The 21,311-nt window shown below is 37.4% G+C and overlaps 1 protein-coding gene across 1 annotated transcript in view; it reads right to left on the minus strand.

Annotated features, from left to right (window-relative positions):
* Positions 1–21,311, minus strand: part of TBX20 (T-box transcription factor 20) — a 52,623-nt gene that overhangs the window by 10,904 nt on the left and 20,408 nt on the right. The window contains exon 6 of the mRNA XM_028093898.1: positions 20,458–20,534. Coding sequence (XP_027949699.1) covers positions 20,458–20,534 — 77 coding nt within the window. The remainder of the gene's footprint in view (positions 1–20,457; positions 20,535–21,311) is intronic.

A 21,311-nucleotide genomic window follows, 5' to 3' on the forward strand; every position in this document is an offset into this window, starting at 1 on the left:
ACAGCAGATGTCACTTCCTCAAGGACTTAATTCACTACAATATAAGAGAGTGACTGTCTTTGTGGGTAACTCGGGTCATTAAGAAAAAAGTCAAGAAAGCTTGGCAACCTTTACTAATATGAAAAGTGTAACATACCAATCTGATGTCCTTTTTAGTCTGAGCATGTGTCATACTATTAATATTTAAAATGAACTTAGATGGTTATTTTCACATGAGAAAGGAACTTGCTTCAAATACCCTAGGAAACATTTTCTCTTTGTACAGTTATAAAAGAATGGCCATCAATGAGCCCATTTTGGATGATCTATTTTTGAGGTATATTCCTCTTCCAATCCTATGCACATAAACTACTCAATCCAAGCATTTAAATTCAAAACCAAAATGTAGTATTTGCTTCTCTAAAAGTACCCTTATATAAAAGCACTTAAACATCTTTCACATACACACCCAGATAAATCATTTCCCAAATAACAGAATGAATCACTGCCTTGTGAAATATCTTGCTTTTCTGTAAGAAGTACATTATATTCATTTTGTCCTTGGTAGATCACTGGTATCATTACTTATTCTCGTCTCTAAGAGAGAGAAAAAATGGATTTTATCGAAGTGATTTACTTGTGTCAGGCCTGAAAGTGAACTGAAAGCAATGGCAGTTCTTATATAAAGGATGGCATAATTGAATTATTGCCTTTTAAGTGATTGAAAACAGTGGTGCAGTATCAGGGCCATCTCTTTGAAGATGTTGCGAAGAGTAGACAGCCCACATTGTTTACTTTGTGTCTAATCCCTGTTTCTAGCAGAATGAAAAGTGCAAAGAATTTGCTTAGCCTAGAAGCCCTATTGCAAGGACTTCTAAAATATTGTACCCTGAAAAATAAGGGGTGACTCACCTAATGGGTTAAGTGATTTAGGTATCACAAGCAATGACAGTGTCTTATAATGCTCAGTTCTCTAATATCCCCAAAGCAAGAGACTGTAGCTTTAGTAGGCTTCCTTTGGATTTAACAGATAAATAAAATGGGTACCATTACTGAAGTACCATTATTGGCCTTTCTAAATATCTAATACTAAATTACTTTTCTAGGCAAAAAAAAAGTACATTATACTTAGGTATTTTTAAAAGATCTCTTTTACTACTATGTAACCATCAATTTCAAGAATAATATACACGTAAGAGATACTATCATAGCCAGAAGGTGAGCAAGATAAAGAGTAGCTACAATGATTATGTTGATCCTGCCAAAATGTTCAGACCCGTTTGAAGTCACTGTTCAAACTCTAGATAAGCAAAACCAACACACTCTATCAGTATTGGAACTGATCACCGGTCGTCTGTCTCTGAAACCAGAATGCAAATTTCTCAGCATTCAAAAAGCAAAACCTTCCTTTTCTCCTCACTTTTTCCTTTGCACCACCACTATACCTAATACATTCCTCTTTCACTGTACTTACTAGATTGATCACAATCATGTGTTGGCATGACTGTCTCTACCACTATGCTGTTGGCCTTTGAACAAGGAGAGGATAATAATCTAGGCAGTGATTCTCAAGCTTTAGTGTGTTATGGACTGAATGTCTGTGTCTCCCACAAATTCACATGTTGACATCTTAACTCCCAATGTGACGGAAGCAGGAGGCAGGGCCTTTGGTAGACAATTAGGTCTTGCGGGTGGAGCGCTACTACATGGGATTAGTGCACTTATAAGAGGAGACAGGGAGAGCTTGCTTTGGCCTTCTTCTTTCCATCCATGTGAGGACACACTGAGATGAGCCAGGAAGCAGGCCCTTATCAAACATGGACTCTGCCAGCTTCCAGAACCGTGAGCAATTAAAGGACTATGGTTTAAGCTACTCAGTCTGTGGTATTATTGTTAAAGCAGCCCAAACAGACGAGGACAGCGTGCGTCAGAATTACCTGATGGTGGACTTGTCAAAACATAGACTGGGGAGCCCCACCCTTGAGTTTCTGATTCAGTAGCTCTGAGGTATGGCCTGAGAACATGACCTCCTGGGTGTTTCAAGGGCATGCTGATGCTGCTGACACAGAGACCACACTTGGAGAACCACTGCCCTAGTGTCATGGTTACGAGTATGTTTGCTGGCACCTGCTTAGCTTGAAGCCTAGCTCTGCCACTTGAGAGTTGTGTGCCTGTGGGCAAATTACTTCACTTCTCCATGCCTCAGTTTTCTCATCTGTAAAATGAGAATATTAATATGGTCTAGCTCTTAAGGTAATAAGATTCAATGAATTAATATACATGGAGAACGTATATTGGTACCTGGGATATAATAAGCATTCAATAAATGTTTATAGATAAAATTAAATTCTTGCTGTTATCATTGAGTACCAAGATCATGTGTTCCTAAAGCTGGTTACAGAATCATGACCATTTTAGATGAAATTAGGACTTCCAGTCACTATAACTTGCCATGCTTCATTTAAACTATCCTACACTATGCATGACAGGGAGAAAATTAAATAGGATTTCAATTTTTCCAGGCCTGGAAAAAAAACTGTTTAGGGAGAAAATGTCAAATCCATTAAAATCAATTCTAATTTATAAGAAACAAAATATTTAAAGTTGTTCTTGCTCATCAATTTGTTCAGGTTTACATCGTCCTCCTGGGCCTTTGTAAATAACTCCTTGTCACAATATTTTCCCAAAGATTTATGCAGATAATGTTATAAATTACTGGAAGACAATATATCAATACGTGTAGCTTCCACAAAGTACTTAATAAATGAAAACTTTAGAGAATACAACTTGAGATGTATTATAAATCATTAATTTTAATTTAAAACTGAAATATATAATACAATCCATTTTGGAAAAGCAAAATGATTTTTTTAGAAGCTTTTAGACTTCAGTTTATTATTTATTTATTTCACTTAATCCTACTGGTTCTTCTTTTCAGTAGTAATATATATTTCTGGTTTTCTATTATCATTAGCAACTTAAGAAAGTAAACTGGACCACTGGGGGTGGAGGGAGCTACTATGTTTAGTTTCTAAGTCTTACAGCTGTGGCAACTAGAAGAAAGCTCTCAAGCAAAGTACAGATCGCTCGGACTCTAAATAAACTTTAGTAAATTGTGAGGTAGGGAACAAATGTCCTTCATACACAGAAAGACACAAGCAGGAAAAAAAAAAAAGGAGCACAATTTACAAGTATAAGCCAATTGTGAATAACTCTGCTACTCTAACTACCTGACTTACTGGTTTGTTTAACACTACTTTGTAAAATAAATGCTTCCTCTTATAAACTGTGGGTAAATGAGTTAACATTTTTAGTGCAGAAACACAGCTTGCTAGTTAAAGGAATATTGCAGTGACTGTAAATTGAAAAAAAAAATTAATTCTGTTAAAAGCCACCCCTTCCTTTTTGAGATTGTTGTCAACAGATTATTTTACTTTATTCAACTAATAGATTTTATTTAAAAGCAGACTTTAATCCAGTTACTAAACAAAATTGCTTTCCTTTTATGCATGCAGGCTCTTACTCCAAGTCTCTTCTTTGGAGATGATTTTAAAAAGTGTTTCTTTCCTAAGAAGCTGTATGATCGGATTCCTTATCTGGATCTGGGTTTTGATTTCTTCTATAAAATGAGGGTGTGGTAGGCAGCTGGGGGGCTGGATTAGATAATCTTTAAGATTCATATGGTGCTAATGATTTATGAATCCTTAAATATATAAAAAGGAAAAATTAAAAATAGCTATTTTGAAAAAGTCCAGTACTATTTGTAAAGAACCCTGGGTTCTAACCCCCACATCTACTAACTGTGACCTGAGCAAATCACTTGAAGTCTCTGGGTCCTCGTTGCTTCAATGGTATAAATGATAGATAAATTGGATGGCTCCCCAAATCATTCCAGCCTCAAAATACATACTTCCTAGAAAGCTTGGCTTCAGTGTTTTTTTGGAAGTTTTAACTGCAAAATGTCAAGGCACACTTCAGTATGAACAATATAATTTAAAATATTTTTCTTATGCTTTAATCTGTACTTAAGAAAGAACTATATGCCAATAATTAAAAATAAAGTCATCTTCATTTATACAAGATTGGAGTATCATATGTTGCTCAATAATCTCAGAGATAAAATTGTTTTTAACACTTTGATTCCTGTCTCTTCATTCTGAGCAACATCACATTCCTGGGGTATGTCCCTCCAAGCAGAGGTGATACAGAGGTCTTCTGTCCTCCCCTATTGCAGAAGCCCTGGCCTGCTCTGTGGCTCCTGTCACAGAAAGTGGGTGCCAGGGGAATATTGTGGGTCACTGGGAGCAGGGGCAACTCCAAAGGGCAGAGACTGTCGTTATTAACTTTTGCCATTTGCTACCCTTAGTATGTGTATTTGCAAGTAGTTTGCCTCTTAAATAGTCACTGCCTTTAATATCCAAGGAAGGGTTTTTGGTTTGGTTTGGTTTGGTTTGGTTTGGTTTGGTTTTAGCAGACTTCATTGAAATTATATTTCAGTTTTACATCATTACAGACACTGCATAATCTACTTTGTAAGAGTCTCTGTAATGCTCAAGTATCACTGTAATCATGAAACATTAAGGGAATTAGCAAACTTTATGACCCATAATTATTTACTATTTATTCACTGGGCTGAAGTTTAATCTACTTATTTTTTTCAGCTAGTATAGTCTTCTCCTCCCAATATACATACTTCTCTCCTTTGCCTAAATCTATTCTGCTGGTTATACCTATCTCCAAAGATAGGAGGTACGAGTGATATGAGAATTTATGTTGTTGTCTATCTGGGCAACAACTATTAGGCTAGACTAACTATTTCATGAAATGCATGACTTCGGGAGCCCTGAATGTCAGAGTTTTCTTTTTTCCAAAGCTAGCCCAAATGCTTAGAAGAAAGCCCACATATCAGCAGATACCCTGAGAAGGGGAAAGTGAAGATGGAGAGGAAAGATGAGCTAAGTGCACAAAGAAGTCTCAGTCTAGACCAAACCTCAAGAAAAAGATAACTACTATGTCCAACGAGATGTCCTTCAACAAACGAACAGATAAAGAAGATGTGGTTCATTTATACAATGGAATATTACTCAGCCATCAGGAAGGATGAATACCTACCATTTGCATCGACATGGATAGAACTGGAGGGGATTATGCTAAGTGAAATAAGTCAAGCAGAGAAAGACAATTATCATATGGTTTCACTCATATGTGGAACATAAGGAATTGCATGGAGGACCACAGGGGAAGGGAGGGAAAACTGAATGGGAAGAAATCAGACAGGGAGACAAACCATGAGAGACTCTGGACTCCAGGAACCAAACTGAGGGTTATGAAAGGGAGGGGGTGTGGGAAGACGGGGCAACCGGGTGATGGGTATTATGGAGGGCATGTGTTGTGATGAGCACTACGTGTTATATGCAACTAATGAATCGTTGAACACTACATCAAAAACTGATGATGTACTATATATTGCCTAATTGAACATATTAATATAAAAAAAAAGGTAAAGGAGAATTTTTAAAGAAATACCTGTACTGTCAGACATCTGGAGAGAGTATTGAGCATGCCATCCATTCTGCTCTACCACAGAGTCCATCAAAATGATGCAAGTGCCAGGTGTCTGGAGGGGACCCATGATGTAGAGAAGGAAAATCCACATAATCCTCACATTCCACTGCACCCATGAATTTCCACCTCTCTGCCTCTAAAGTTATCGGCAGAGCTTCTGCTAATTCAAAAATGATTCTATTGAGAAGCTTACTACAATTTAGTGTAGGGAGAGACTTAGTTTATACTCCAACAACTACTCATTATAAGGAAGCATGAGGTACAAGGGGAGCAAATGAGTAACGTTTTAGAGGACTGATGCCACCTTCTTTCCATCCCTTAACGACACCTATGAGTGAAGGAAACAGGGACACAACAAGTCCAGGTAATCCTCTTCTGGGAACTAGGCGTTGCCCTTGGTCCTTTGATCAAGGACAATAAGAACAAAGGAAAAACAAGGAAATCTTTTGGTCACTCCAGAAAAAAGACTACATCACTTAAATGGGAAGAATATTAGATTGCCATCAGAGAGTGACAGCCACGTTTTACATCAGGACACAATAACAACATAGTTAAGATATGGAAGGAAAGAAAATGTGAGGCAAGGATTGCCTATCAAGTCAAACTGACTTTTGCAAATAAAAGCCCAAGCTGTCATGTTCAGGCAAAAGGCAAGGAATATCGGCCCCACAATCTTTCTTGAGGCATCTAGCAGAAAATGAGCTTCAGAAAACCAAAATGACTAGGGAGACAATGACATACGATGCATCAGTGGCCATTAAATCTATATTTACTTGAAGAACTAAGATTAAACCATGGTGATAAGAAAGTACATGTGGGGGCGCCTGGGTGGTTCAGTCGGTTAAGTGTCTGCTTTCGGCTCAGGTCACCATCTTGGGGTCCTGGGATCGAGCCCCGCATCGGGCTCCCTGCTCAGCAGAGTCTGCTCCCTATCCCACTCCCCCTGCTTGTATTCCCTCTCTCGCTGTCTCTTGCTGTCTCTGTCAAATAAGTAAATAAAATCTTAAAAAAGAAAGAGAGAGTACGTGTGTGATGAGTCTATACTCTGACAAGGTAAATCAAGTAAAATTCTCAAGAATGGGAAGAGGATGAGGGAGGAAGATAAGTAGAATAAGATTATCGGTCATCTGTATTAACTGAGATTAAAGGGTTATATCTTCAAATGCTTAAAAACAGGAAAAGTGGGGGGGAAGAAAAAAAGAAGTTACTAGTTAATTTCAATTCTGCTCATAGGAGGGGACTTACAGAAAATCAGAAACGGGGGACTAGGAGTTTTTAAAAGACATTAGTGTAAAGGAAAACAGAGTAAGAGTATAAGCCTTGCTAGATACCAAAAAATAATAGTGCCAAAAAAAGGTTGCTAATAAAATAGACCACATAGTAAGAGATTATTTACATAAAAGACTTATTCATCTATTTAAATATAAAAAACAATAAAATGGAACAACTGAATTCAAAAATATTATGTACATTACATATATACTATATATATTTTATACTTATGTAGTATGTATGTACAACACATAATATTAATGTACACTGTCATGTGAAAAAAATGAGGTAGAAAATGTATAGAGTGTGTTAACATTTAAGAAAAAATGGAAAAGAATATATAAATATGTATCTGCTTATGTTAAAAAACATACTAGAAGGATAAACAGTCCTTTTTTTTCAAATGGTTACTTATAGGAGAAGGAAGAAATAGGGTGGAGGGGATTGGGAGAGAATCTTGACATCTCTGAATAAGGCATGTTCTGTACATCTGTCTTGAAACCACGTAAATAACTTATTAAACAATCATGTAAGAAAATTACATTTTTTAATGTAAAAAAAAACAAAAAACAAAACAAATGAACCTAAATGTGTATCATTGGGTAATAAACATAACTACATAGAGAAATGCTTCCAAATGACTTTAGAATACTTTAGTAATGAACTAAGGAAAAGAAACTAAATGAGCTAAAACACCCTAGTAGAATCTACACTAAGGACGAAAAGAACCACAAAAAGATTTTCAGCTATTTTTAGTTGCCACATTGTTGGGAGTATGTGATTCACATATCGTGAGATTGCTGTGGATCTATGCACTGTGAGATAAAGCAAATGAGTAATGACAGAACGGTCTATCATTCCCTGTATTAGTGAGGGCTGCCATTCTCAGCATGAGAGAAGAGATAACAGCTGTAAGGTCTAAGAGGTTGCATAAAAGCCCGATCGCCCTGAATTTCAATGGAGAGTGTTCATTTGAACTCCTGTTGGATTTTTATCTTCAAAGTACGCATGCACGGGCACACTCCCTTCAAACTGAAAGGTTACGTGGAGAGGTGGTGGCTCACATTTTACTTATTTGAAATTTGAGTACCTGCTTCTTAGGTATTTCAAGTACGTTACTTTGCCATTTTAAAATGCAAATCTGAAAAATACTAGAAAAAGTATTTTCTAATTCCCTCACAATAAACCAGATGATGTTTTAGGAGTCTTTCTAACACCTGCTTTCCCCAAAGCCTTTCATACTGTTCTCTGAAGACCCTGAAAGTTCCTAGTGCTCAGAGAGAAAAAAAAAAAAATTACAGCGTGTTTTCCAATTACTCATCACAGTTAAGGTACAAGATTAGAAAATGGATAAAAATAACATAGATAATTGAGACCTGCAGTCTGGGTTGTATGCATGTCTGGGTTGTTACTTTGTTGCCCTACTCTGTCATCCTTCTTTGGCTTGAACTACAGGTGCTAAAATGACCCTATGAGGATGCCTCAACTACCACTGAAAAGACAGGAAGGATAAGGTGTTGGCAGAGATCACTTCTCCCCAGCTTTGTCAACAAGCTCAAAATGAATTTGAGTTTCTTCATTTTAACCCAGAAAGGGGAAAAAAATCATCCTGTGGACATAAAATTGCTGGGTTGGAGTTTTCCTTGCTGTAAGTATTTCCACGGCCCCTTCAAGCTCTCAGCCAGGAATCAGCAAACTTCTTCTAAAAAGGCCAGACAGTAAATGTTTAAAGCGTCACATGTTTTATGGTCTCCTCCAGACGCACTCCGCTCTGTCACTCTAGCAGGAAAACAGCCACGTGCAATACATGAACTGAAAAAACGTGCCTGCCGTCCAATAAAACTTTATTTATAGACAATAAAATTTAATTTCATATTATTTTTGTATGTCACAAAGCGTACTTTTGTATTTTTTGTCAACCATTTAAAAATGTAAAAGACCATTCTTACCTCATGGACTGTACCAAACAGGCGGCAGACAGCAGTTTACCACGCCCTGCTCTAAGCTACTTACCTGATTAGAGATGGGCCCCACTGGCCCTGTGCTGCTCCCCAACACCTTATGGCCTCAGAAACTCCACAAGCAAGCTAAGAGGTGTTAGAACCAAACATTACTTTCTTTTTAACACCGTACGTCGTCATGAAAGATCTAGAAATTATCCATAAACTATGAACCTCTTTAGCAAAGTTGCCAAAACAGTTGCTGCTCCATGGCGTGATGCACATAAAACTTCTATCAATTCCCAGAATATTAGATTTGCAACTTTCCTGGAGTTTCCTTCCTCATCTAAATTAACAGATGGCTTTGAGCTCTGAGCAAAAAGACCTGATTCCGACTGGGCCTGTGTCCAAATTTCATGTGTTTGAAAGTTTTATTCAATGCCAGGGGATTTTAAACTTATTTTATTGAGACTTTCAGTACAAATCCTGAATGAATAAGGTGAGATAAGCCTATGTATTGAATTCTCTGTCCCAGTGACATGACTGAGAAAACAAGAGAAACTCAGGAAATCAGGTAGAATTCCAACTGCACACTTAGATATTTTAGCCACAAACAGGAGAGGAGTGAGGGAAGCATCAAGCAGCGTGCCCAGTCATCACTGTACAAGGGAGAAAGCTAGCTGGGGAGCGAATAAATGAAAAGGCTTCCGTCAGAGCTTTACCTAAACCCCACTCTGGAGCAGCAGAGATTAATAATAAAGGCAAGTCTCTGAGCAGCTGACTGGGAGCAGATTCTCACGCCGCTGGAGGCGAGGACTAAGGAATCCCACCACAGTGCTCTCAGCTAGCACAGGGTGGTTATGGTATACTGAAGGCTGTGGGTCCAGGACTATGGCTAGCTCTGGAGCAGGGCTGCAAGGCTGCTCTGCCTGGCTGGAAGGAAGTGTGGTGTAGCTGATTTCTAGCGGCTGAGGCAGACTGAGAGATGAGGTCGGTCACTGCACAATGAAAACTCCCTTTCCAAGGCTATGTCCACCCACCTGCCACAACTCCCGACCCCAAACAGAGTAATTATATTTCCACAGTGGCAAATTATAATAAATTTAAATTATCACCCCATTCTTGGGTCTGCACCTGAAAGATTTAACAAAGATCCACATGCTTTTATTCAAAATTAATCTCAACTTCGAACACTAAGCAAACAAGACATCCCATTCTATAGATGTCCTGGGGAGAAGTAATTGGACATTAACAAAACATTCAGCAATTCAAAAGAAGAAAACTAATTTTATTTATTTATTTTTTAAGATTTTATTTATTTATTCGACAGAGAGATAGAGAGAGAGAGCACAAGTAGGCAGAGTGGCAGGCAGAGGGAGAGGGAGAAGCAGGCTCTCCGCTGAGCAGGGAGCTGGACGTGGGGCTCGATCCCAGGACACCAGGATCATGACCTGAGCCAAAGGCAGACGCTTAACCGACTGAGCCACCCAGGCACCCCAGAAGAAAACTAATTTTAAAAAGCAGAAAAAGTGTTCTCTTTGGAAACAGACTTGTTTCAAGAAACAGAGAGAGATATTTTAAGTCTATAATTTATATTTTCAAATTTGCAGCAAGATTTAACACCCTGTATTAACAAAGCAGGCACTAACTAACGGGCATGAAAAGGAAACCATCTGGATGGGAAAGTATACTCAGAAATGACAAAGTAATAATCACCACATCCTAAAAGAACTCAGTCCCCAGAACACTGGATGCCACAGGAAAACAAAATCAACAAGTTAGAAGTCTTACACAAGAAATTCTCCCAAAACCAGAGTAAAAAGTTAAGGAAATGAAAATTATTAAATAGATAAAAGAAACAGGGAATAGATTCAGGAGATGTCATATATGTATAATAGGAGTTTTAGAAGGTCTGACTAGAGCAGACCACTTAGAAGCAAAAAGAGTAAGAGATAAAGAATGAGAAGAAAATTTGCCTGAGCTGAAAAACAACTTGAGTTTTCAATTTAAAGCATTTAATTAAAGAGTCAATACTAATTTTCACAAATCTACAACTGGACAGATACTGGCACAATTTCTCAATTTCAAAGAAAATTTTCTAAAAGCATTCTATCCAGGCAGAAAAAAGGTAAGTTTCCAAAAAAGGGAAGGCTGTGGCACCCGCTTCTATTCTACAGTATTTAAAAGCCAGATGGCGAAGGACAGTTGAAAGAGTTCTGAGGGAAAAAGACTGTGACCATAATGGCAGCAGATCCTCTTGGATAAGCAAGAATTCATCAAGAAAAAGAGCCCCTGGCCAATTACTTAACATTTACCAACAACTGAGAGTAAAGTCAGAACACAATTCCAAACATTGGAGAGACTCGAGAAATGCGCAGTACACAATGAAATGACTAGAATTCAATTTAAAAGATTATAGTTTTTGTACTGTGATCCTTACAAAAGAATTTTGAAAAAGATAAAGAAGACACATGAATAAAAATCTGGATTTAAAATCCCAGATTATTTAAACCAAAATTAAGGGTTGAAGGAAGGGTAGTAGAAAGAAGAATCATATACTAAATATCTCCTATTTTACGAGAAAAGAAAGTGTATAGTTTCTGACAATAACAGAGATAACAATTTTACAATTATGTCTTTTAGAGTTTGAAAGCATAATTATTAAAAAAAAAATACAACATTAGAGAAAGGACTTTGGTTTCAGACAAACTAAAGTGGGTGTGAGGCTCAGCTCGCACACAAATTGTGTGAATAAAGTATCAGTCCCTCTAAACTTTGCTATCTCTTCTACCAAATAGGGACAATAATGGTTCTTTATTATAGGATTATTTCGAAGAGTGACTAAAATCAAGTGTGTAAAGCATACAGCCCACTGCCTGACAAAAATTTGATAAATATAACAAAAGACAAGAAGAGAAAATAAAATGTAAAGTAAATAGCTGAATTAAACAGAGAGCAGAAATACCAAACGTTCAGTTATTACAATACTGGGAGATGGATTACACTTCTCTATTAAAACACAAAGACCGTCACACAAAATTTTTAAAACTACAGATATTCTGTAATTACAGAGTATCTTTAAAACTATGGGTTTTAAGGGCACCTGGGTGGCTCAGTCATTAAGCGTCTGCCTTCAGCTCAGGTCATGATCCCAAGGTCCTGGGATCGAGCCCCGCATCAGGCTCCCGGCTCAGTGGGAAGCCTGCTTCTCCCTCTCCCACTCCCCCTGCTTGTATTCCCTCTCTCGCTGTCTCTCTCTCTCTGTCTAATAAAGAAATAAAATCTTTAAAAAAAAAAAAAACTATGGCTTTTAAGATACTCTGTAGATACACATCATTATTTACTCAACAAATAATGTGTTTACTATTTACCAGCCACTATTCTAGGATCTAGGGATATAGTAGGAAACAAAAGACAAAGGGCGCCTGGGTGGCTCAGTCGGTTAAGTGTCTGTCTTTGGCTCAAGTCGTGATCCCAGGGTCCTGGGATGGAGGCCCACATCTGGCTCCCTGCTCAGGGGGGAAGTCTGCTTCTCCCTTTCCCTCTACCCCTCCTCCCACTTGTGCGCTCACACGTGCTCTCTCTCTCTCAAATAAATCTTTAAAAAAAAAAAAAAAAAAAAAGAGTTCAGAGACAGACCTGAGAAGGCTGGGGTGAGATTCCACAGGTCCTTTCAAGCCATGTCGGAAATGGGATTTTACCATAATTGAGAAGGTAAGTCATTTGAGAGCTCTGAGCAAGAGTGATGCGGTCCAACTTCCTTTCTTTGACAAGATCATTCTGACTGGTGTCCTAGAAATGGATTTAAGGGCAGTAAGAGTAGAGGTAGAAATATCAATTAGGAAATTAATGTAACAATCTAGGAAAGAGATGACAGGATTGCAGATAAGGGTGGTACCAGTGGAGATGATAAGAAGTAGTTGGATTCCTCTGAACAGTTTGAAGGATTAGCTGACTGTTTGGATGTGGAAAAGGAAAGAAAAAGAGGAGCCAAGGATGACTGCCAGCCTTTTGGCCAGAGCAATGGGAAGGATGCAGCTGTCCGCGGCACAGATGGGAAGAGCGAGGGAAGAGCAGACGTGGAAGAGTATGGCTGGGCATCCCTGTTCCAGATATGTGAAATCTGAGGTACCCTAGGGGAGAGGGAAGAGTAAATGAAATAGCCAGTCAGATCTTTGACTCTGAGGCCAGAAGCAGAGATGTAAATCTGATAGTGATCAGCATATAATGGCATGAAACTGGGTCAAATTACCCGGGAAGTAGGTGCAGACTGAGAAAAAGAGGTCCCAGGACCAAGGCCCAGAACACAGCACCGTCTAAAGAGGGAGGACAAGAGAAAGAACCAACCAGCGTAGGGGAGGAAAGAACGGCCAATGGAGTAGAATAAAAACCAGAAGAGTGAGAGGTCTTGGAAGCCAGGTAGAAACTAGGAGAGAATAAACAGCAGTGTCAAACCTGACTGACAGGCCAAGGAGGGCGAGGACTGAGACGGACCGTTGGATTTAGAAATGCAGAGGTCACCGGTGACCCGGACAAGGGTGGAACGGTGGCAAAGGGAGTGAAAGTCTGAAAGGCAGGGTAGGAAAGACAAAGGGAAGAGAATACACACAACTCTTAAGCAGCTTTACTTTGAGACGGAGCAGAAAAACTGAAAGAGTAGTAATTGAAGAGACAAGTGGGATCAAGGGAAGGTTGTTTTTTCCTTCATGAAAGAAATGTCAGGATATTTGATGATGCAAGAGAAGAGGGGTATACTGCTGTAGTGACAGGGATTTTTAAAAATTAAAAGGCAAATAAAGCAAGAATTGAAAATGCATAGCAATATAAGGCTAGGCAAAGTAGAATCCAAGACAAAAAGCATTAAATGGGATAGAAGTTAATATATATTTACTGAAAGACTATGGAACTTAAGTAGTTAAATAAGTCTTCCCCATTAAGAGTACTGCACCCAGATGAATTTATGGGCAAGACTGTAAAATCACTTCCTTGCTATTTAAACTGATCCAGACAATAAAAAGAAGGAACATATTTCAATTCATTTGAACAAACTAGCAGAAACCTCATACCAAAAACTGACAGAAAAGGAAAGAAGAAACAACGTCAAATCTGTTACAAAGATTGATAAAAAGTCTTAAATAAAATAGAAGTAAATTAAATCCATCAATGTATTATAAGAAAACCAGATAAAATCCAGACAGGATTTATTCCAGGAATAAATGGATAGTTCAACATAGACACTATAAGTATAATTAATATTATTGTTCTAAAGTAGAAAAATAATTAAAATCATCTCAGATGTTAAAAGAGCATTAAATATAAATTCAACTAATATTCAGGATAGCAAAAAACTCTTTAGGCATAGAAGGGTATTGCCTCAATATGATAAAGAATATCCTCCTGAAACCCATAACCAGTGAAAATCATATATGATGACCAAACATTAGAGGCATTGTTAAGTAAGTCAAGAACAAGAGAAAAATGCCAACTATCATCATTACATTTCAATAGCGTCCTGAAAAATTTTAAGTCAGTGTAATAAAACAAGGAAAAGACATTTTTAAAAGCATAGCTATTAGAAATAAAAAGATAAAATTATCATTTTTTGCAAATTATATAGCAATCTAACTGGAAAACTCAAGAGACTAAAAGGAAAAACTACTAAAACTATTTTTTTAAAGTTCAGTAAAATGGCAGTATGCCAAAGACATATAGAAATCAATAGCTTTTTACAGACTAAACTAGGTAGGTTTCTAATTAAAAATTCTACTTTCAAAAGCAAGCTCTCTCCTCCCAAAAACTCTCTAGTACAGTACTATTCAATACAAAGGTAGTGTGAGCCATATATGTAATTTTAAATAGTCTAGATGTCACATTTTAAAAAAAAATAGGTGAAATTAATTTTAATATATTTAACCCAACATATGTCCAAAATATTATTTTCACATCTAACAGTATTTTAAAACTATTCTTGAGATATTTTCATTCTTCAAAATCATGGGGTTTGCTTTTTTGTACTTACAGCACATCTCAGTGCAGAAAAGCCACATTTCAGGTCCTCACTAGCCATCTGTGGGAAGTGGCTATTGAATAAATTGGACAGTGTAGCTCTAGTTGACTTAGCTATGAGCCTAAGAAAATATCAAAACTTCTAAAGAACATAAGAAGACATTGCAATAAAAGGACAAACATGACATATTCCTAGAAGGAAGTTCCAAAGCTATAAAGATACCAATTTTCTCCCCCAAATTACTGTATAAATTGAACCTAAGCCCAGTCCAAATTTCAATGACTTTTTTGGGAAGACTTGACAAAATGATTCCAAAGACTGGAAGCATAAATGTCAAAGAATATCAAGAAAATTTGAAAATAACAAGAAAAAGGTTTGGAGTTTGCCATATCAGATATCTAAGTATCATCAAATATTTATATATTTTATCAATTTGTAAAAATTAATACAATACTGGAAGATCAATAAAGAGACTACAAAACTACCACAGACAAAAATTTAGTATATGATAGGGGGAATTATAAATAAGTAGGAAAGGAATATGCTAGTACGTAGATGGTATTGGAACCACTTATAAAAAATATACAGTTTCAGAGGTACAGGTCTGTGATTCAACAGTCTTACACAATTCACAGCGCTCACCATAGCACATACCCTCCCCAATGTCTATCACTCTGAAACAAATAATACATTATAGGTTAAAAAAAAAAAAAGAAGATAGTAGGAAAGGAAAAATGAAGGGGGGGAAATTGGAGGGGGAGACCAACCATGAGAGACTATGGACTCTGAGAAACAAACTGAGGGTTCTAGAGGGGAGGGGGGTGGGGGGATGGGTTAGCCTGGTGATGGGTATTAAAGAGGGCATGTTCTGCATGGAGCACTGGGTGTTATGCACAAACAATGAATCATGGAACACTACATCAAAAACTAAGGAGGTAATGTATGGGGATTAACATAACATAATAAAATTTAAAAAATGTAAAATAAAAAAATATACAGTGACATGTCTATTTTATATCTCATACCAAAATAAATACTGTATGAGTTTTTAAATAAAGGCGCCTGAGTGGCTCAGATGGTTAAATGTCTACCTTCAGCTCAGGTCATGATCCCAGAGTCCTGGGATCAAGTTCCGTATCGGGCTCCCTGCTCCTTGGGAGCCTGCTTCTCCCTCTGCCCCTCTCTCTCTCTCTCTGTCTCTCATGAACAAATAAATAAAATCTTTAAAAAAAATAAATAAATAAAATAAATAAATAAATAAATAATTAGAAAGTAGTAAAGTGACAGAAATCTGTACTTGAATATTTATATTCATATTTATAGAGTTTTGGAGTAGGGAACCTCTTCTTAAGATAGAAATTGTAAAGTAAGAGAAAAACAGATTTGGTGATAAAATATTCTATTTATCAAAAACATACATAAAAAGCTAATTTCAAACTCACAAAATGGTTCCAATATATATAAACAATAAAAATACTAATATAATATATAAGTAGCTTATATGGATCAATAAAAGAAAAGATAAACAAAAGAAAAAAACAAGAGCTAATGACATAAACAGGCCAATTTACAAAAGAAAAAGTACAAATTTTCACCTATCAAATTGGCAAAGATGAAAAGATGGTGATTATGTTTGACAAGAATACAAGAAATGGGTACTCTTGACCATGCCATGGACAATCATTCTTGAGGGAAACTTGGCAGTTTGTATGAAAAAACCTTAAAAACATGTATTATCTTTCCCTTTATATGAAGTATCTAAACTAGACAAATTCATAGAGACAGAAAGTAGAAGAGACATTACCAGGGGCTGGGGGAGGAGGAATAAGGAGTTACTGTTTAATGAGTACAAATTTTCTATTTAGGATGATGGAAACATTTTGGAAATGTAAAATGGTGATGGTTGGACAACACTATGAATATACTTAACCCCACTGAATTGTTTACTTAAAAATGATTAAAATGGTAAACTTTATGTTGCATATGTTACCATGATTTTTTAAAATTCCATTGCATGGCCATACACATTTATTAAACCATTTTTCTATTAGTGAATATTTAGGTCTTTCCCAAATTTTTAACAATAAAAACAACATTACGAATAAAAAAAGTATATCCCTTTCTGCCCCCGGGTCCTGTCCCCATGCTTTAATGAAACCACCATTTTACACCAAAAAAATAAAATAAAATAAAAATAAAAAAGTATATCCCTAGACCCAACATTTTTATTTGTTAGTATTTATCCTATGGTAATAATGAAGAACATGAGTTAAGATATATATTTTCCTCCTAGCACTGTTTGTAATAATAAAAAGTGGGAAACCTAAATAACTATAGGACTGGTCAAATAAGTGATCGGACACAGTAGAAAATTAGGCAGCCATTAAAAAGTATACTATAGTCATATATCTATTGATATTAAGGGGAAATGATTAAAAATAGTATGTGTGTAAACCTTAAAGGAAGTAAATGTTCGTACATGCATAGGAAAGTACCTGGAAGAATATATAAGTCTTTGCCAGTGGTTATCTCTGAGTAAATGGGATTTGTTACTTATTTATGCTCTTTTTCTTGCTTGTTAGATTTTTCTGCAATGAGCATGAACTCTCTCTGGGAAAACAAGCAAACAAAAAAACCTAACAAAAGAAACTTAATTTTGAAGAAACCATTAAAAAACCCTCCTAGTTATTTTTCCTTTCTCAAAAGTAACACTGTGCTTTCCCTTACTGTACAAAGTGCCCTCCCTCCCCCCCCCAAAAAAAGAAAACACCAACTGACAGTCTGTTTATTATTATCTGACAGACCAGCAGATAATTCTTTCTCTGAACTAAATAATTAAAAATTCGGTGATATTAAGAAATTCCTTTGGGCTTTTGGTTTGCTTCTAAGCTGTCCATTACAGGTATATGTGCAAAGCGTCTAATGAAAATGCTTTCTACTTTTGCTAATGAGATGGTTTTCCTTTTACAAATGAAGGAGATGCTGTCACTGAAGAGTAAGGCTACACACGGAGCATGGGAGACATTCAAGTGTCTGAACAGAACCCATTAAAATGAGAGCAGGAAAACTGTAATGCCTTATACAGTATCCCAAAAGCTTGTGCAATTGTAGAAGAATAAAACAATGAGTCTGGAGGTAACAGATCCAGTCCCAAAAGCATTTTTGTTTGGGTGTCCCACACCGAAGTTGTAAATCTAGAACAGGAAACTTGAAATCATTAAGGTCACGTATTTATAACATCACATTCAATTAGGCTAGAAAAGTGTACTTTCTGTCATCATGTCATAAAAAGATGTGTTTTTGTCTCAGATCTCTTATAAGGAAAGTCCCCTATATTGTTACAGATAGGGCTGTTTTCAATCAGTTACAAGGAGCAATTCAATTACTAGATGGTTTAGTGCAGTAACTGACTCCAGACTAATTTAATTTCTTTAGGTCTCTAAAGATCAATTGATCTGATTTGACCCATCCCCAAAGGCTGTTTAGGGAAAATTCAGACTTAAATACCTGGAAATGAAATCCAAAACCTTCGCCAATTTCACACTAGTTAGGTCATCCTGCAAACTTTCAGCTGGTCACAGAAGATGCTCTCTTCGCCCTCAGACCATTGAAAGCTACTCAGCTTCATGGACGTGTGAGTGCTCCCCACATCAGGATGCTTATTCAGTAAGTGGAAAATGTGCCTGCATGCATTATCAAATCTGCTGTTCTAAAGGGCAGTCAGCCTGGGGACTCATATCTCGTGAGCACACGTGCAAATAAGGGGCTATTTTTACTCTAGGAGTAGTTTATTAAGACTATTAGAAGTACACTTAGATGGGGCAAAAAATAATTATTATTTCACATTTTTAGATTTATAAAGTGTTTCATAAATGTCACCTTACTTGGTTCTCATAATAAACCTTTGAAGGAGCAGGGTTGTTTTTCCCATCTTCTCGATAAGGAAACAGAGGCTGGGACAGGATCACTCAGCCAGTACAAGGCAGAGCTGGGACTCTAACCCATGAGTTTGTCTCCCAGTATATCATGCTCACCCCCTAATCTGAGATAGAAGATAAGGTACACACTATAAAAACACACCACTGCCGTCCCACTGAGCCACTGTCTTCATTCTTATCTGCTACCTGACTGAAATGAAGAAGTTCACTTCTAATCCCACCTGTATACATCCAGTTGGAGTCACTGCTTCTGGCTCTCCAGAAATAAGAGATGAAAAAGGTCATGGCTGAATGAGAGCAGCCTTTGTAAATGGACTTACTTGTCACCCACACTGCTGATGCCACATTCTCACTGACTTGGGTCTCAAGGCCTATCTGCTTGCCTATGTCCCACCACATTGGAGAGCTATCCATTTGGTGTGTCTCTGCAGTCTGCAATCGACTTCCAACTACAAGCTCAAGTTTCCTTCCCTGATCTCAGCCCCCTCAACCACTTGTCAAGCTCTCCAGTGACTTAATTTCTCTCTTCTACTTGAATCCCACAGCACCTGCTCCACTTTCAGCCTCTCCTGCTGGCCTCCTCACTGAGCCTCTATATCTTTTCCTCCAAATCAAAACCCGCTGTGCTCTGCTACTTGGGAGGGCTGAAGGAAGGATCAGATAGATATTGCTAAAATATGCAATGACCCCTTCATCTGCGTTTCCAGGAAGGTTGGAGAGAAGTGCCGAGCTCAGGAGATGTGACCATGTGTTAGGTAACAAAGAGTGTGACAGAAATGTATAGCAGTTGGTGGGGAGGAAATCACACAAAGACCTGGAAGTAAAATACACCAGAAGTTCTGGTGGCTAGGGTACACCACCTGTCAAAGAAAGACTCTGGGCCACATAGAAGAAGAAGTACAGAAGACGAATAAGGTCTAAAGATCTAATGTATAACATACTGACTAGAGTTGATAACACTATTGTATAATTGAAATCTGCCAAGAAAGTAGAACTTAAATGTTCTCACACAAAAAAGAAGTACAGAACGTTCCATAGTATATGTAAGGGATACAAATGATCAGGTTGAAAAATCTTCTCCTTAAAAAAAAACATCATTTTTTTGACATTCCTATGGGCAAGCTATGAATCTCAACGTAGTCATTACTCGCCATGTAGATGATTTCACACTGTGTAAACCATTTTAATTAAGTAAAAAGTGGAGTAAGTTACAGGCCTGTGATTGTCACTTGTCTTCTTAAAGGTCCTGAGACCTGATGTCTCTCCTATTAAATATGAGCAGTCTATGCCATACGTAAAATATGTGCCTTGAATTAAGTGACATCTCCTTGCTTCAGAGTTCCAAACTACTCATATTCTTCAGGCTAGCAAAAATGTCCACTTCAGAAGGCTAAGGCCATCAAGATTCCATTTCTCTGCAGATTGCCACCTAAGAGATACAGCTTAATATCATCAAAAGGACTGAATCTTTGATAAGGAAGAAACCCTATTTTTTTTTACAGTTGAGTCAATGTCCTGACCAAAGAAACCACTTCCTCGGAAACAGCGTGGAACAGATGCAGGTGCAGCAGCTGTCAGTGCTTAAGCAGCTGCATGTCTACAGGGCTTCGAGGTGGAAGGGAAGGTGGGCTGGTGGGGGTCGGAGACTATCTAAGTAGGGTTATGGCACTTGGGCGTTGAAAGGAGTGTGTTCTTACAAACTCACTCTTCTCTTTATCTTATCTGGACAAAAAAGTAAACAGAAAATTCTCATTACCTCTCAATGTCAGTGAGCCTGGAGGAGTCCCGGAATCCTTTGGCAAAAGGGTTGCTATCTATTTTCAGCTTGGTTATCTGCAAAAGAATGAATGGGTAACAGAACAATATCATTTCTGAGGTCAAGGAAGCAAAATCAGAAATAAAGAGTTTGTTCATTTTCCATGCTGTCCCAAGAATACTTAATGTCTTTCAGGATCGTGAGAAGGGTGGAAAGTGATAGAGAAGTTCACAGGAGGGAGGATTCACAGCCCAGTGGGACAGTTGGTCAGGGAGGGCTTCAGAGATGAGGGATTTGAGGACTGGCTGGTCCTAGAAAATAGCCCGAAGGTCAATGGATAGAGACAATTAGGGAAGGGGCCTTTTGTGAACAGTGTGGCTGCAAGGTGAAGAAATGCTGCCTCCTGCTGACTTGGCAGCATCATTTGTGAATCCTATAGGCGTGCATATATATATACATATATATATATATACACACATACATATATATATACACATACATATATATATATATATATATATATATATATATAACATAATGGAGAAAAAGATAAAATGGCCAATAATAGCTTCATGTTCAATACTGCACTGAAATACATGACATAAATACATGATATAAAGCTTTCAGAATATAGATTTACCCCTGCTCCCCTTCCATCTGACCAAATTAGAATCAACCAGTCTTTTGTTATCCTCCCATACAATGCTATTTATAGACTCTGTGCTTATATAAAAAAAAGTATTCCTTAATAAGAATCAGTCTGAAGGATTAAGTATTTAGTAAGATGTGCTAGTCCATAATTCCCACAGTATTAATATAAAAAGATCCATTAAATCATATGCACTGTGCCTCCA

Source organism: Eumetopias jubatus, unplaced genomic scaffold (genome assembly GCF_037043125.1).
Source record: "Eumetopias jubatus isolate StellerSeaLion01/CBP00866 unplaced genomic scaffold, mEumJub1_p1.0 scaffold_14, whole genome shotgun sequence".
Taxonomy (NCBI): domain Eukaryota; kingdom Metazoa; phylum Chordata; class Mammalia; order Carnivora; family Otariidae; genus Eumetopias; species Eumetopias jubatus.